We start from the raw sequence: 16,568 nt of genomic DNA, 5'->3' as shown, positions 1-16,568 counted from the left end.
TGAGAGCCTATCGGAGCCCTGGGAATTGTCACGTTACAGCTAAGATCCTTACTTTTCAATAAACAGATGCAAGACGCACGACTCCTTGTCAGACAGGGTACTTCCTGCTTGAAACCTTGTCAGGTTTTTGCCTGCCATAGGAGTTCTGTTACTTTTGACCGGTAGTGTATGGGACTTTTGACCGGTAGTGTATGGGAATAAGGAGTTGCTACTAGATTGGGTCCGTTTTGTCATTTTCCCCACTATGGTTAAGGTTAGTATTGGGGAGGGGAATCTGATCTTATATCTGTACCTAGGGGAAACTTCACTCCAGAACCCTCACCTGTGCGATGGAGTAGTCGGAGGAGTTGGCGGCCTGCAGGCCCTCGTTGCCCGAGATGCCCACGCCCACATGCGCCGTCTGGATCATGCCCACGTCGTTGGCGCCGTCACCAATGGCCAGCGTGATCACCTTCACCTGCTTCTTTACCATCTCCACGACCTCCGACTTCTGCAGCGGGGACACCCTAAAGGAGAGTAGGAAGTGATGCAGGACATTAGAATGAGATACGTTAAGATATGCTTGATTTTTCATGGAAAGTCCACAATACACATTTCAAACTTCAGACTTTCAGCCATTTCTCAGAACACATTTACATTTACATTTACGTCATTTGGCAGACGCTCTTATCCAGAGCGACCTACAAATTGGTGCATTCACCTTATGATATCCAGTGGAACAACCACTTTACAATAGTACATCTATATATTTTTTGGGGGGTGGGGGGGTTAGAAGGATTACTTTATCCTATCCCAGGTATTCCTTAAAGAGGTGGGGTTTCAGGTGTCTCCGGAAGGTGGTGATTGACTCCACTGTCCTGGCGTCGTGAGGGAGCTTGTTCCACCATTGGGGTGCCAGAGCAGCGAACAGTTTTGAACATAACCAATCTTAAGCTAGGTGCAGACATATAGACAATGCTGATTAATAAAAAATGATGCATTCTGTAGAGTTCCAAGCACATAGTGAGGAAATCATTCTAAAAAAATAAAAAGAGAGTTGCAAGGTGGGTTGGTGCCAAGACAACTAACAACAAAACACGAGGCCAAGGTTGTACTTTGTGACGACCTCTTTTACAACAATATTGCTTTAGATATTAGACAAGCAATTTGTTATTTTATGGATGATAATTCTTGACGAAAGATGTTTTCCTTCTCCCTGTCTACTGATCTCACCAACTCTGACCTCTGTCTGACTGGCTGACCTCCCTGGCTGCCTGCGCCTGTAAAGCCACTCGTCATGTGATGGATCTGCCACTTCCTGTGTCCCCTCTTTTACGAGTTATCCGACGTTAACCTCTGAAATGACAGCCTGAATCTTATAGGCTCCTGGAGCTCCAAGCTTTTTTCTGCGTCTGCCCGGGTCTAAGACATGGTATGCGTACAAAATGGCACCCTATTCCCTATATAGTACACTACATTTGACCTGGGCTCTATATAGGAAATAGGGTGGCATTTGTGATGCACCCCATGATCTACAGCTACAGTACAAAAACTTTCAAAAGAAGGTGTTGTAAACTGGATGTTGTGGTTAGGGTCTCCTGAGCACTTAAGTACGTCCTTTTATTTATTTGGCCAGTGCAACACACACACTGCACCTTCGTAATTGTAGCGTTACCATTTTTTATTTGACTACAGCGAACTACACACTAAATTATTACCTTTCAGGTCCAGTGCATAAGCCTTTGAATGCACAGGTTTGTCCTGATTTGATGTTATGGTACATTAGGCAAAAATTCTTGATACACATGGGAAACTTTCGAGAGTGAAAAACCCATTAGCTTTGCAGTTCTTGACACAAATTGGTGCGCCAGGCACCTACTACAAATACCCCGTTCAAAGGCACTTATATTTTGTTTTGCCCATTCACCCTCTGAATGGCACACATACACAATCCAAGTCTCAATTGTCTAAAGCTTAAAAATCCTTCTTAACATGTCTCCTCCTGTTTATGTACACTGATTGAAGTGGATTTAGGGTTTCACCTGGATTCACTTGGTCAGTCTATGTCATGGAAAGAGCAGGTGTTCTTAATGTTTTGTATACTCAGTGTAATGCTGTTATAGGTGAGTGGGCCTTACCTGCAGCACATCACTGCTTTACAGGACAAGGCAAGGTCTAGGAAGTACTGCCGTGCTCCAAACGTAAGGGCGTATTTGAGAGTCTTTCCATCGATGATGAGGGCAAAATCGTTCTCCTTGTGAAGGGCGTCTCCCAGCATTCCACAGTGGTGGCTGAGGGTCTCCCTGGTTGCCTGTAAAGACACACATTTTCTCATCATTAGGACTACCATATCTAAACAGAACACATTCTACAAATGACAGTGAAGTAAAGTAAATATAGTTGAGGTTTTCAATGCAATGTTTTTGAGAGAACATGGCAACCTATTCTCCAGTGATTTCATTGACCTTATCATCAATACTTTTATTATTTTTACAGTGCAAGAAAATATGACAATATGACAAGTATCATCTTTTTTTAGTAAAGATTATTCAGGCTTGCCAAGACAATTTAGGTTTGTTACAGATGATAGAACATCATGCAATGATAGAACATAAGAAAATAACACAAAAATACATAAGGCACGCTCCATTGGAAATGGTTTGATGATTCATTTGGAAAAGCATACCTTCACATGGTATCGGGCATTAATAACAAAGTGATTCTATTCTCTCGTTGTGCAGTTCCATAATTTAGTTCTCAGCAACCAAGTACTGTACAGTTAGCTGTCTGGGTTTACGAGCCAATTTTCAGGAATGTCCCGAGCCATCTGAATTTGTTCAAACTGAAAGTCAGGAATATTTCCATATACTGACTAAACCTGGACTATTTTAAATCCCCGCTGACTTGAATACTATGGATACTTCACATGAACCCTGTTAGTTTAATGTTTCAAACTCTTCAAATGGCAAATAGGGCCTTAAAGAGGAGACTGTTATTCTAAGGGTTAAGGTGTACTGGCGGATGGGTCCTGTTTGGCTTGGGAATGCACTGAACCTCAATATAATTTCCCCCATAAAAAGCCACGTGATTCCTCGGATCATCTGCTGGAGCGATGAGCGGGGATAGTAAAAGTATCGGCTCCCGTGAGGACAGACACCCTAGACATATGTCATTGGGATTCGTCATCCTTTGCGTTTCATGTTGAAAACCAAGAAGACGTACGGGTCACACAAAGCATCCCTGCTAGATACGATTTCCACAGATCTCAGTTCAGCGCTGTGCTGGAGAGCCCATTCGAAAGTCCATTGTCTTAACCCGGCTTTCAAGCGTCCTCGGAGGCCCCATCTTCTATAAGTCCCTAAATCAATGAGGGTGGTTAAGAATATAAGCCCTTGCTCTCTCCACTCTCCGTTCTCTTACTAAGCTGCCATATAGCAGCTGTCCTCCATGTTTTACATGCCTATTGGACAGAATATTCAGACGCCTGGCCAAGAGACGATTACTCAAATCACAAACCGAGCAAAAAGTTTGGGACGTGAATGGATGTATTCTCGGGTTGTGTTTGTGATATAGTGATACAATGACAAGCGATGTTGAAATGCCATAAATGGGCGGTAAGATTAAGTGCCATCTAATAGGAGCAGCTAAGGACAACATCCTGCACTCAGGAAAGCCCAGGATGGAGATGGACATACTGTAGTCATGGTGACATCATCTGTGCATCTGGAGAGAAAACCAATCAAGGATCAATTTCCAAGAGAGACCGGAAAAGCTTTGGATGTGCTTATAAAAGAGGGTTGTGAGGGTTCTGAGGATTGCGAGCATGTGGTTCTGGGGCCAAGGGCTTGGTTAATGGAAATAAGATATTAGACTGCTTGAAACAACATGGATGAAATGTGATCGCAGCTCTGGTAATATTTATTTGTGCAGTAGGATACTTAACATCTTCTAGAGTATGTGGCTGTGCATACATTACTACAGGAGAGGTCACACATGCCCCAGACAGACTAAATCTTTAGGTTTTGAATTGGGATTGGAGACAGACATGCTGCTCTCAGACCACACTAACCAATGACGTGGGTATAATTGGGTATAAATTGTCCATCAATTTCTGCTGCTGTTGTTGTCTGGCGAGGAATTGATGACTGAGATGCATCCTTGTGATGGTAGTTATTGAATTAAACAAAATAAATAACAATATTTGTGAGCAGTGGTCATCAATATTTGGTCAAGTTGGATTACTACAAAGATGCCTATAATAGAATTTTGAATGACAGACTTTTCCACTCTCTGAAAAGGACATTCTACATTTTTTAACCAAGCTAAGGAATTCAGCCATACAATGATTTGAACAACATGATGTGCAGTGATAACTCCGGTTCTTGCCAACATGTAATTTAAACTTTACACCAGCTGTGGTTACTATGTAAATACAACGAGAGTATTAAAAAGAGCGAGGTTAGTGATATGAAGTTCAATAATTGTCCTGTATGACTAACAGCCCATAACTAAGAAGTGACTCAAACAATTGTAAAGGTAAACACACACATAAAGAAGGGCGGAAAGTCACCCCGTTTGCCCATAGGAGTCGCAGACTCCGGCAGACTCAGGTGTGGTCTGAAGAGTGAGGTAAGGTTGAGACTCACAAGTATCTGCATCTGGGCTTGTGTGAGAGCGAGCGTATCAGCTGGGTTACGAGACCTAGGCGGGCCCTTCCACCCAAAGGTATCGTCACCTCCACCCGAAGGTGGTCACACCTAACACATTGAACAGATGGCTCGGCCGGGTGTGACTATAATGAAATGCAGGGATGACCTAGTGGTCATGAATGAGGCTTGGGAGGGGTCAGTTGAGGAGGGTTAGATACCTAAGGGCATGAACGGGATCATGCAACCCTCTTCTGGCATGACAAAGCTCTGAAACCAAAGCTTGAAGGACAATATTTTAAGAGAAGGGCCTCAAGTTTCACAGAGAGAGAGAGAGAGAGAGAGAGAGAGAGAGATGAAGAGAAAGAAGGAAAGAGATGAAGAGAGACAGAGACAGAGACAGAGAGATGGAAGCTAAAGAGGGAGAGAAATTGAATGAGAGGAGGCAGGGAGGAATGCAGCTGTGAGGACTTCTCCACATGATTCGTGGTCAATCCCTGATGGGGGCCATTAAACAGCATGCGGGCTGGCAAGCAACGTGTGTGTGTTACATACAAGAGATATGTATCCATATGTATCCAACCCTGGAACCCAAAACAGTGATTCCTCACAGGGTGAACTGGCACCACACTTGTGTGAAAGCATTTAACAGCGAACACTAATGTATGGAAGTGTGTGTTGTGTACCGACTTTGTACAGTGTATGTCTGGGAATGTTTGGGTACAAGCGATTTATCACGAAATCACGATAACCGCAATCAAGCAGTGCAGCCATTTGCTCAAGTAGGGTCCCCATTTCCACTTAGTTATTTTAGTGCTAATGCTATGTGTCTCCTCCTAAAGCCTCTTAGTTATGGCTAGACTGACCAGTTAACGTATGTGACTCAGTTGTGTTTGGTTTAGGAGTGGCTAGATGGCATCCATTCAAAAAACACGAGAGATTCCATCAAGACTTTGTGATCCATTGTTGATGTAAGTCTTGAGTAATGTAGCAAACAGGACATTACATATTTGACAGGGATTCCGAGTTGGAGGACGTGTCTCCATTAGTCTCATACAGTTCCATACAACCTTGGACACACCCAAAGAGGGGCATACACTGATAAATAAAGCACATACATATTATGCACATCCGTGCACACCAACATCGACAACCCATGTGCGTTCATGCACGCACACAGGCAAACACATACACTTCCCAGTCAGTCTGCTGCCTCCAGGCCCAGTGTTCAGTCACGGCAGCTCCACCTGTCAGTGGGCATCAAGCAGAGCAGTCAATGATGTCTGAGAAAACAATGAGCCGTGGCTCACACACATTCTCCTCTGCCCTTCTGGTTTGACCCCTGACCTCTCTCTGCAATACACACACTCTACACAGAAAACTTCAGATAGGCTTGACTCAAGCTTTGATTCAGTTGACTCATTTATGCTCCAGTTCAAAGTAGAGATTAGGTTGTGCAACTCAGACTTTTGCATAAATCATTGATTTAAATCAATGTGATATTTGCGAAAAAGTTAATCAAGTGGATCTCAAGTCAGAAGAACACCCTTAGTTTTAGAAGAGTGTGAGAAAGACTGTGTGATTGTGTATAGCAGTTAGGGTTTCCGTTAGGAACATTTGGCGCTTGACAAGTGACCAGGAAGATTTGAATTTATCGGACATTTCAGAAATTTACCGGTCATCCATATGCATTGGGTGCGTAACCAATTAGGCCATCCATCCATGCAGCCAGCACAATCAATAAACAAGGGATATTGGCTAACTGAGTCACATTTACATGTCCTTAAAAAGCCTATAACTAATTACAAAAACATTATTCTTTGTATTTCAAACTGTAGCATATGCAAAACCGTATAGCCTATTGTTTTATTACTTTTTACTTTCCTAAAACAATAATTGTCCATCTCAAAGTTTAGCTGTCAGAGATTTGAGGACTAAATGCATAAGGGCATTGCATACATAGGCCTATTGGCCTAGGCATCCACTGTATTATATTAATATAAATATATACTGTATATAAAAGGAAGAGAATCTTAGGCCTATAGCCCCAGAGAGATAAAGCGATAAGAGATATGCCGGCGGCATGCTGCGACACCGGCATACATTTCTTTATACTTGTCAGATAGGCTATTGCGTCTGCTATACAGATATAGGTGTACAGAAGGAGGCTAATTAGTTAATTTCTATTTAGAATCTAAATATAAGCATTATATTTTTAGATTATAGGAGTAACTCTGGTAGACCTAAAACATTCTTCCTCATCTCAAGATCAACTGTCAGAGTCAATTGGAGTACCGGTACACACTGCCTTCATATCATAGGCCACACCACACCAAACCTTCACAAAAATTCTAAACTTTATTAGGGGAAAATTGTTTATAGGGAAAATACAAGCAGGATATTATATTGCGGCAAACACAACATTACAGTTGGAACTTAATTTGGCTAAAGAAAATGGCTCATTAGAATGAAACAAAACACTTGTGAACTGGTTTAAACATTCACAAAAGTTTTGAACAGGCTATATTGCATCAATTACCAAGAAAGGCTAATGCCTATCGTACCCAACAAATCAAATCAAATCAAATCAAATTTATTTATATAGCCCTTCGTACATCAGCTGAAATCTCAAAGTGCTGTACAGAAACCCAGCCTAAAACCCCAAACAGCAAGCAATGCATGTGAAAGAAGCACGGTGGCTGGGAAAAACTCCCTAGGAAAAACTCCTGAGAAAGGCCAAAAACCTAGGAAGAAACCTAGAGAGGAACCAGGCTATGAGGGGTGGCCAGTCCTCTTCTGGCTGTGCCGGGTGGATATTATAACAGAACATGGTCAAGATGTTAAAATGTTCGTAAATGACCAGCATGGTCAAATAATAATAATCATAGTAGTTGTCGAGGGTGCAACAAGCACGTCCGGTGAACAGGTCAGGGTTCCGTAGCCGCAGGCAGAACAGTTGAAACTGGAGCAGCAGCATGGCCAGGTGGACTGGGGACAGCAAGGAGTCATCATGCCAGGTAGTCCTGAGGCATGGTCCTAAATGACAGCAATAGGCTAATGATATTTATTTTACAATAGGCCTACCTAACCTATCTTAAACTAAATATGGACCACACAATTAAGACAGATCGAACGTAATTTAGCCAACGAAAATGTCTCAACAGAATGAAACAAAACACATTTTGCATATTTGTGACCCGTTTCACTAATTCACAGGAGAGCCGTTTGAATGTAGACATGTTTTTTATCAAAATGCATTTTTTTTGTTACAGAAATGGCTTATTGAACATGTGAACTTTTCATGTGCCTTAATAACAAACTTCCATGCCCTCTGTAAATACAAATAAAATTGTTAAATTTCAAGCCTAGAATGGTTTAGCCACAGAAAAAGTCAGAAACCTTCCCGCTAGCCATGATTGGCTGAGATAATGAGTAGGCTGGACATGCCGAGATATAAAATAAAATAACATTTTATTGGTTACATACACGTGTTTGGCAGATGTTATTACGAGTGTAGCGAAATGCTTGTTCTTCTAGTTCCGACAGTGCAACAATATCTAACAAGTAATATCAAACAATTTCACAACAAATAACCTAATATACACAAATCTAAGTAAAGGAATGGAATAAGAATATATAAATATATGGATGAGCAATTTAGAGCAGCACAGGCCAAGATGCAATAGATATAATATAGTATATACATACAGTATGAGATGAGAATGCAAGATATGTAAACATTATTAAAGTGACATTATTAAAGTGAATAATATTCCATTTATTAAAGTGGCCAATGATTTCAAGTCTGTATGTAGGCAGCAGCCTCTCTGTGCTAGTGATGGCTATTTAACAATCTGATGGCCTTGAGATAGAAGCTGTTTTTCAGTCTCTCGGTCCCAGCTTTGATGCTTTGCCCCTGGTGATGCTTTGTGCAGACCGCATCACCCTCTGGAGAGCCCTGCGATTGTAGGCGGTGCAGTTGCCGTACCAGGCAGTGATACAGCCTGACAGGATTCTCTCAATTGTGCATCTATAAATGTTTGTGAGGGTTTTAGGTGCCAAGACAGATTTCTTCAGCCTCCTGAGGTTGAAGAGGCGTTGTTGCGCCTTCTTCACCACACTGTCTGTGTGGGTGGGCCATTTCAGTTTGTCAGTGATATGTATGCCAAGGAACTTAAAACTTTCCACCTTCTCCACTGCTGTCCCGTCGATGTGGATAGGGGGGTGCTCCCTCTGCTGTTTCCTGAAGTCCACAATCCTCTCTTTTGTTTTGTTGATGTTGAGTGACATGCTCCTGACACAACACTCCCAGAGCCCTCACCTCCTCCCTGTAGGCTGTCTCGTCGTGGTTGGTAATCAAGCCTACTACTTCTGTGTCGTCTGCAAACTTGATGATTGAGTTGGAGGCATGCATGGCCACACAGTCATGGGTGAACAGGGAGTACAGGAGGGGGCTGAGCACGCACCCTTGTGGGGCCCCAGTGTTAAGGATCAGCGAAGAGGAGATGTTTCCTACCTTCACCACCTGTCAGGAAGTTCAGAATCCAATTGCACAAGGCAGGGTTCAGACCCAGGGCCTTGAGCTTAATGATGAGCTTGGAGGATACTATGGTGTTGAATGCTGTGCTATAGTCAATGAACAGCTTTCTTACATAGGTATTCCTCTTGTCCAGATGGGATAGGGCAGTGTGCAGTGTGATTGCGATTGCATCGTCTGTGGACCTATTGGGGACGGTAAGGAAATTGAATTGGGTCTAGGGTGACAGGTAAGGTGGTGGTGATATGATCCTTGACTAGTCTCTCAAAGCACTTCATGATGACAGAAGTGAGTGCTTCGGGGCGATAGTAATTTAGTTCAGTTACCTTTGCATTGTTGGGTATGGGAACAATGGTGGCCATCTTGAAGTATGTGGGGACAGCAGACTGGGATAGGAAGAGATTGAATATGTCCGTAAACACATCAGCCAGCTGGCCTGTGCATGCTCTGAGGACGCGGCTAGGGATGCCGTCTGGGCCGACAGCCTTGCGAGGGTAAACAAGTTTAAAATTCTTACTCACGTCGGCCACGAAGAAGGAGAGCCCACAGTCCTTGGTAGCTGGCCGCGTCGGTGGCACTGTGTTACCGTCAAAGCGGGCAAAGAACGTGTCTAGCATGTCTGGAAGCAAGACGTTGTCCGCGACATGGCTGGTTTTCCTTTCGTATTCCGTGATTGTTTGTAGACCCTGCCACATATGTCTTGTGTCTGAGCCGTTGAATTGCGATGAGTTTGGACTGGTCTGCCTAATTGAGCTGGTCAGTATGTCAGACAATGAGTGGGCTGGTCAGTATGTCTTGGTAATCTTGTCTAAGACGTAAAAAAAAAAGTATCTCATAGTAAAACTGCATAAGCCTAATGTCAAGTTAAAGTGTACTGTTAGCTAGTTACCGTTACGTGTATGCTCTCCACTTTCTGGCTGACCGAGTTTTGAAGTCAGTGGAATTCGAGTATAATAGCTAAGGAGATGGAGAAAACACCTGTCTCCGGATTACATCTTCAAACTATGGGCAACCATGGCATCCGACAGGAGACGCGCCCATCCGTGATGTATACAGGTAATACAGTCTAGCAATATACATTTTCATATATTACACGTTTCTAATTTTGACAGAAAGTGGTTTCATTTCAAGTTAAAGTGTACTGTTAGGTAGCTATCGTTAGCTGTCTGGCTCGCTAGCTAACGTTAAGTGTATGATCTTATTATTTGTATCTTAGAGCCATTTGATTGACTAGTTATAGCCTAATGTTAGCTGGTTAACATTGAACCTGGTTGGTTAGCTACCTGCAGGTTCCAGGTCATGAGTTGGGATTATGTTTAGCTAGCTACATGTCTTAAATAAAAAAATAGTGGAGTCTTTTGTTAACTAGGCAAGTCAGTTAAGAACAAATTCTTATTATACAATGACAACCTACCCTGGCCAAACCCTCCCCTAACCCGGACGACGCTGGGCCAATTGTGCGCCGCTCTATGGGACTGCCGATCACGGCCGGTTGTGATACAGCCCAGGATCGAACCAGGATCTGTAGTGACGCCTCTAGCACTGAGATGCAGTGCCTTAGGACAGCTGCGCCACTTGCTAGACTATTTATAGCCTAATGTTAGCTAGCTAACATTGAACCTGGTTGGTTAGTTACCTAAAGATTCATGCAAGGTAGTAACATCAGAAATTGGGATTATGGTTCATTGTTTACCTAGATAGCTAGCTAGCTACATGTCTTAACAAAAGACTCTCGTGTGCCAGAGCGCAGAATAACTGATGAATTTACGAACGCTCAACAACCGTTGAATATGGCCGGTGTCAGTAAACCTTGACAAAAAAGCGTAATTCAATTGTTGCCAGCACCACAGTTACAGTCACCAATGCTCTGGATAACATGAAAACAGCCTAACCAGCTCTGCTAGGGAGAGTAAAATGTTCAGAGTGGGGTGTTCTCTCATTATGTGTCTGGAAGTAGCTAGCAAGCTAGTCAATGTTAGCCAGTTAGCTTGGGTGCTTGACTGCTGGGTTGAGGTCAGAATGTTTGGATCAACCCTGCTCATTGCCCAGAGCGTCCAGTGTGCGCTCTGAATTTACGAACGGACAATCTGACAGCACAGTTGCAGTCACCAACGATTTGGATAACAGCCTAATGAGCTCTGCTAGGGCGAGTAATGTTCAGTGAGCTGTTCTCTCATTTGTGTCTGGAAGTAGCTAGCAAGTTAGCTTGCGTGCTTGACCGCTTTAAAAAAAAGATTATTATGAAAAAACAAATACAAAAACAGAAATATACAAACAAGGGTACATAAACCTGTTTTTACAATTACTGATCATTTCAAAATAATATTTACATTCTATCTTAAACAATGTGAAGAGGGGTTTGTTCTCCGCCCACTTCATTTTATGGATAAAGAATCTGCCATAAAAAAGTATTTCAAATTAACATTAATAGTAGTTTCTTTTGAAATAAAATCTAACTCACTCCAAAATCTTCTGACATAAGAACAGTCCCAAAATAAATGGTCAAGAGTCTCTGGGTCACAACCACAAAATACACATTTGTTATCAATAGTTATTTTGAATCTGTGTATAATAAAGGTCTTTACAGGGGTGCTTGACTGTTGTTGTTAGTACAGAATTCTCAGATCAACCCTTAAAGAGATGGGTGGGGCTAAAGCTTAAGAGGATGTGAATGATGCTGAATGGATGTAGACAAAGAGGGCTCTCCAGTATTAGTACCAAAACATTCAAAGGCCATTTTCTCAAAAGTGAGTTTCAAGTTCATCAACTTTCAAAGCAAACTTACTTTCACATTGTTCCTGTCACGACTTCCGCCGAAGTCGGTCCCTCTCCTTGTTCGGGCGGCGTTCGGTGGTCGACGTCACCGGCCTTCTAGCCACCGCCGATCCACTTTTCATTTTCCATTTGTTTTGTCTTTGTTTTACACACCTGATTTCAATCCCACAATTACTTGTTCATTATTTAACCCTCTGTTCCCCCATGTTTTTTTGTGAGTGATTGTTATTTGTATTTTCGGTCTGTCATGGTGTGCGTGTATTTGTTACTTTGTATATTTGACATTTTGAGTAAAAATACATTGATTACTCATATCTGCTGTCCTGCACCTGACTCTCTACACCAGCTACACCTAGGACCCATTACAGTTCCTCAACTGTAGTGTATGATATACCATTTTGTAGCTCTGAGTCTCTACTTTTATCCAATGTAAAAAACACAATTTCAAATGTTGCTACATAAGACCGATTTGAGCCGGTCGGTCACATTTAAAGAACTGGTTTGGATTAATAAATAGGCCTACAATAACAACAACGATATACATTAATAATAGGGAGTTGCTTCTAATCCGTGACCGGATATTATATTCCTGAGACTCCGTATCCGTGAGTACGCAAATTCTCGCAATACTTCAAGGTATTTTGACACTTCACAAATTTTCTCATGCCAAAACCGGATTATATACATACCAGTATTTATAGTGAATCAGAGTTAAATTCCAAAAAGATGTTATTCAATGTCACTAAGCAAAAAACAAACAACCAAAACACCAATAGCCACTACAATGTCAAAACATGATTTTGTCATGAGTTCAGTACCATTTGCTTGATTTTGCGGATCCACGACTAAGGTGTATTGACATTAGCTAAATAGCTAACGTTAGCATGCTGGCGACGCTAGTCAGCATTGGCTGCTACATGATAATTAGCTTGCGTTAGCTAGCCAGCGTTAGCTACCTAACTAGCCAGCCTAGCAAGCTCTAGTCCAATGGAAACCGATGCAACCATGCTGGCTAATAGCTAGCTAGATGACCAGTGGTGACAGAGAGATACCTATAAGATTCAAGCTTTAATATTTGGTATTTTTGGGGAATATTATTAGGATAGTCATTAGCTGCAGCTACTCTTCCTGGGGTCCACACAGAACATGAAATATGACATAAAACTGAACATTAATAGACAAGAACAGTTCAAGGACCGAACTCCACTGAACAAAATAAACACAACATGCAACAATTTCAATGATTTTACTGAGCTACAGTTCCTTTAAGGAAATCAGTCAATTGAAATAAATTAATTAGGCCTTAATCTATAGATGTCACATGACTGTGCAGGGGCACATCCATGGGTGGGCCTGGGAGGGCATAGACTCACCCACTTGGGAGCCAGGCCCACCCACTGTGGAGCCAGGCCCAGCCAATCAGAATTCATTTTTCCCACAAAAGAGCTTTATTACAGACAGAAATAGTCCTCAGTTTCATCAGCTGTCAGGGTGGCTTGTCTCAGACGATCCCGCAGGTGAAGAAGCCAGATGTGGAGGTCCTGGGCTGGCATGGTTACATGTGGTCTGCGGTTGTGAGGCCGGTTGGACTTACTGCCAAATTCTCTAAAATGACGTTGGAGACGGCTTATGGTAAAGAAATGAACATTCAATTCTCTGCCAACAGCTCTGGTGGACATTCCTGCAGTCAGCATGCCAATTGTACGCTCCCTCAAAACTTGACACATCTGTGGCATTGTGTTGTGTTTCAAAACTGCACATTTCAGAGTCCCTTTTATTGTCCCCAGCATAAGGTGCACCTGTGTAATGATCATGCTATTTAATCTGCTTCTTGATATGCCACACCTGTCAGGTGGATGGATTATCTTGACCAAGGAGAAATGCTCACTAACAAGGATGTAAACAAATTGGTGTACACAATCTTAGAGAAATAAGCTTTTTGTGCATATGGAACATTTCTGGAATCTTTTAATTGAGGTCATGAAAAACGGAACTAACACTTTACATGTTGCGTTTATATTTTTGTTCAGTGTAACTTTCATTTTACTTAAATGAAAAAGGCGTTCTTCTTTGCAATTAACAGTAGCCTGGGCAAAGCCTCCTCTTTTGCTTTCTCCCCGGACAATTTGGCTGGCTCCAATTTTACTTACTGGCTTTTCATTTATTTTAATCAGCCAAAAGCTGCCAATTACCAGCTAATGGAAACCCTGATGTGAGCGTGAGCGCAGTCCTAGGCTCCTTTGCACCGCGTTCACTCTCTTTGACTATCTCAGTCACTGAGCTGAAGTTGAAGATTCAGCTAATGGATCCTTCCTTACTACTTCCTGCATAGCACATTTCACTTCAGGTCTCGGGGGGTTGGAAGATTTAGCACTGAAGCGATTTCAGCTTGCTTCAAGCTGCCGAACACATCCCCATTTCTTTGATAACTGTTTCTAAACATGGAAAAGGGGAGGAAGACGCACTCCAATTACTCTCAGGCACAACATAAGAGCAACTCCAATTCCCAGCAGCACCGTTGGCAGGACCTCTGTTCATTGAGCCCGAATGGAGGGGTGGGGAGAGAGAATTCTTCCATAATTCCTCCATGTTTTACAAACAACCTTATATGAGCATCTCGTGAGTCACAGGAGAATGGGAGCTGACATTTCAAAGGGGCCGTCCTCTCTTCTCTACCTCCACTTAATTTATCATGCTAACAGGCCGGTTTGACAGAGTGAAGGCCGTCCGTCATCGCTGTATCCCCTCCTCCCTTCCTACATTCCCTCCCTTCATCCCTCCCTCCTGCTCCGACACACACAGTGAGTGGTTCCTCCTCTGTCCACGGCTCTGTTCCCTTGCTTCTTCTCCTGGAGGAGTGCAGCAGTGGTTTCTTTTCCTCCTTTCCATCCCCCACGACAACAGACAAGACTATCCCTGCAGGGGCCTGCTTACCTTTCCCCCTCTACTGCTCTGCTTTTAAAGGGGGTTAAATGGGGGTTCGGCTGGAGGCCCACCCGGGCCTCCTCCTGTTGAGTTTTCTACATCATGCAAAAGAAGGCATGCTGGGCTCTGGTTATGTGTTGACCGACATTCCCCTCTCCAACCATCCCACTAGGCACAGTCAGAGCCCCCAGCCCTAACCTCGGCCCCGGCCCTGTGACTAGCTGGGGTTCACTTCACTCTGGATAGAGACATCTCTTCAACTATGGGTTTGACATAGAGGCATCTGCACTGTGGTCACTAGAGGCAACTTACACAACAGAGTGGGTTGTTACAGAAGAGAAAGAGAATCCAAAGAGAAGAGGAAGAAAAACACTAAGGAACAAAGAAAGCAACAGTAAAGCCAAGTTCAACATCACCGACTATGACGGTAGTTGGTTTAGCAACATGCAAGATCACATTTGTGGTTTGTCTGACAACACTAAGGCCCCAAGAGCCTAGCATGAACTGAACTCTGCACTAATACAACCTTCCTAAGCCGTCATTTATACTCCCTTCATCTGAGTTTTCAGGATACGTGGCTAATAGTCATCAAAAGCACTAGCTGATTGAGGGACACACTGAGCCCTGTTTTAAGTGGGATTACATTCTCGGTCAAGGAAATTTACCAACCTTTGGCACAAAGACTGTGTTTTTTACATTCTGAGCGGGCTCCAGGGTACAAGCCAAACCAGATTGGTGTTTTTGTTTCACAGACAGGGATGGATTATCAATATAATCGGGGTTGAGAGGGAGCGTTGCAATTTGGATTATGCAGATTGACAGCATTAACACTAACAATCCTACAATAACTACATTTCCATGAAAACAGTTCAACAAAATAACTTTTAAGGGTAATATGGGACTGTATTGTAGGGTTGCATTCACTAACAAATGGAAGAAAACTGACCTAAACGGAGAGAGACTACCTGAACTTGTCCGATAAGACACTAGTTTTGCTGCAGTTTGCTACAGTGTGCACAAATGCATACGGCCCTATTCACACTGTAGACCTACGCAGTTACTATAGCACATCCCCTGTTCAATGATATAATAATAATAATAATAATGTAGATTGATAACAGATCTTCAGTCTGCTGTACTCACGTCAAGTGTGTCTTCGTTTATCACCAGCATGCCCGTGTTCTTGGTGAGAAGTTTGCAGGAGTATCCTGGAGAGAGACAAGTGAAACAAGAGATGAGCTGCAATGTCAACTTGTGCAAACATCAAACATCTAACATACTAAAGTACTGAAGAAAAAGATTGTTCATGCCATCATGCATTATATGCAGTGCCTTTGGAAAGTATTCAGACCCCTTGACTTTTTCCACATTTTGTTTTGTTACAGCCTTCATCTAAAATGGATAAAAACGAAAAAAAATCCTCAGCAATCTACACTCAAAACCCCATAATGACAAAGCGAAAACAGGTTTTTCAAAATGTTTGCAAATTTATTACAAATAAAAAACAGAAATACCTTATTTACATAAGTATTCAGACCCTTTACTATGAAACTCGAAGGTGCATCCTGTTTCCATTGACCATCCTTGAGATGTTTCTACAACTTGATTTGGTCAATTCAATTGATTGGAAATTATTTGGAAAGGCACACACCTGTCTATATAAGGTCCCACAGTTCACAGTGCATGTTAGAGCAAAAACCAAGCCA

The 16,568-nt window shown here is 42.6% G+C and overlaps 1 protein-coding gene across 1 annotated transcript in view; it reads right to left on the bottom strand.

Moving 5' to 3' along the window:
* Positions 1 to 16,568, bottom strand: part of LOC115170640 (phospholipid-transporting ATPase IA-like) — a 176,499-nt gene that overhangs the window by 100,435 nt on the left and 59,496 nt on the right. Inside the window, exons 14-16 of the mRNA XM_029726889.1 lie at positions 16,006 to 16,070; positions 2,118 to 2,290; positions 323 to 506 (exon numbers count right to left, since the gene is read on the bottom strand). Coding sequence (XP_029582749.1) covers positions 323 to 506; positions 2,118 to 2,290; positions 16,006 to 16,070 — 422 coding nt within the window. The remainder of the gene's footprint in view (positions 1 to 322; positions 507 to 2,117; positions 2,291 to 16,005; positions 16,071 to 16,568) is intronic.

Source organism: Salmo trutta, chromosome 32 (genome assembly GCF_901001165.1).
Source record: "Salmo trutta chromosome 32, fSalTru1.1, whole genome shotgun sequence".
In the NCBI taxonomy this organism is placed as follows: Eukaryota; Metazoa; Chordata; class Actinopteri; order Salmoniformes; family Salmonidae; genus Salmo; species Salmo trutta.
This window is presented reverse-complemented; position numbering and strand designations above follow the sequence as displayed.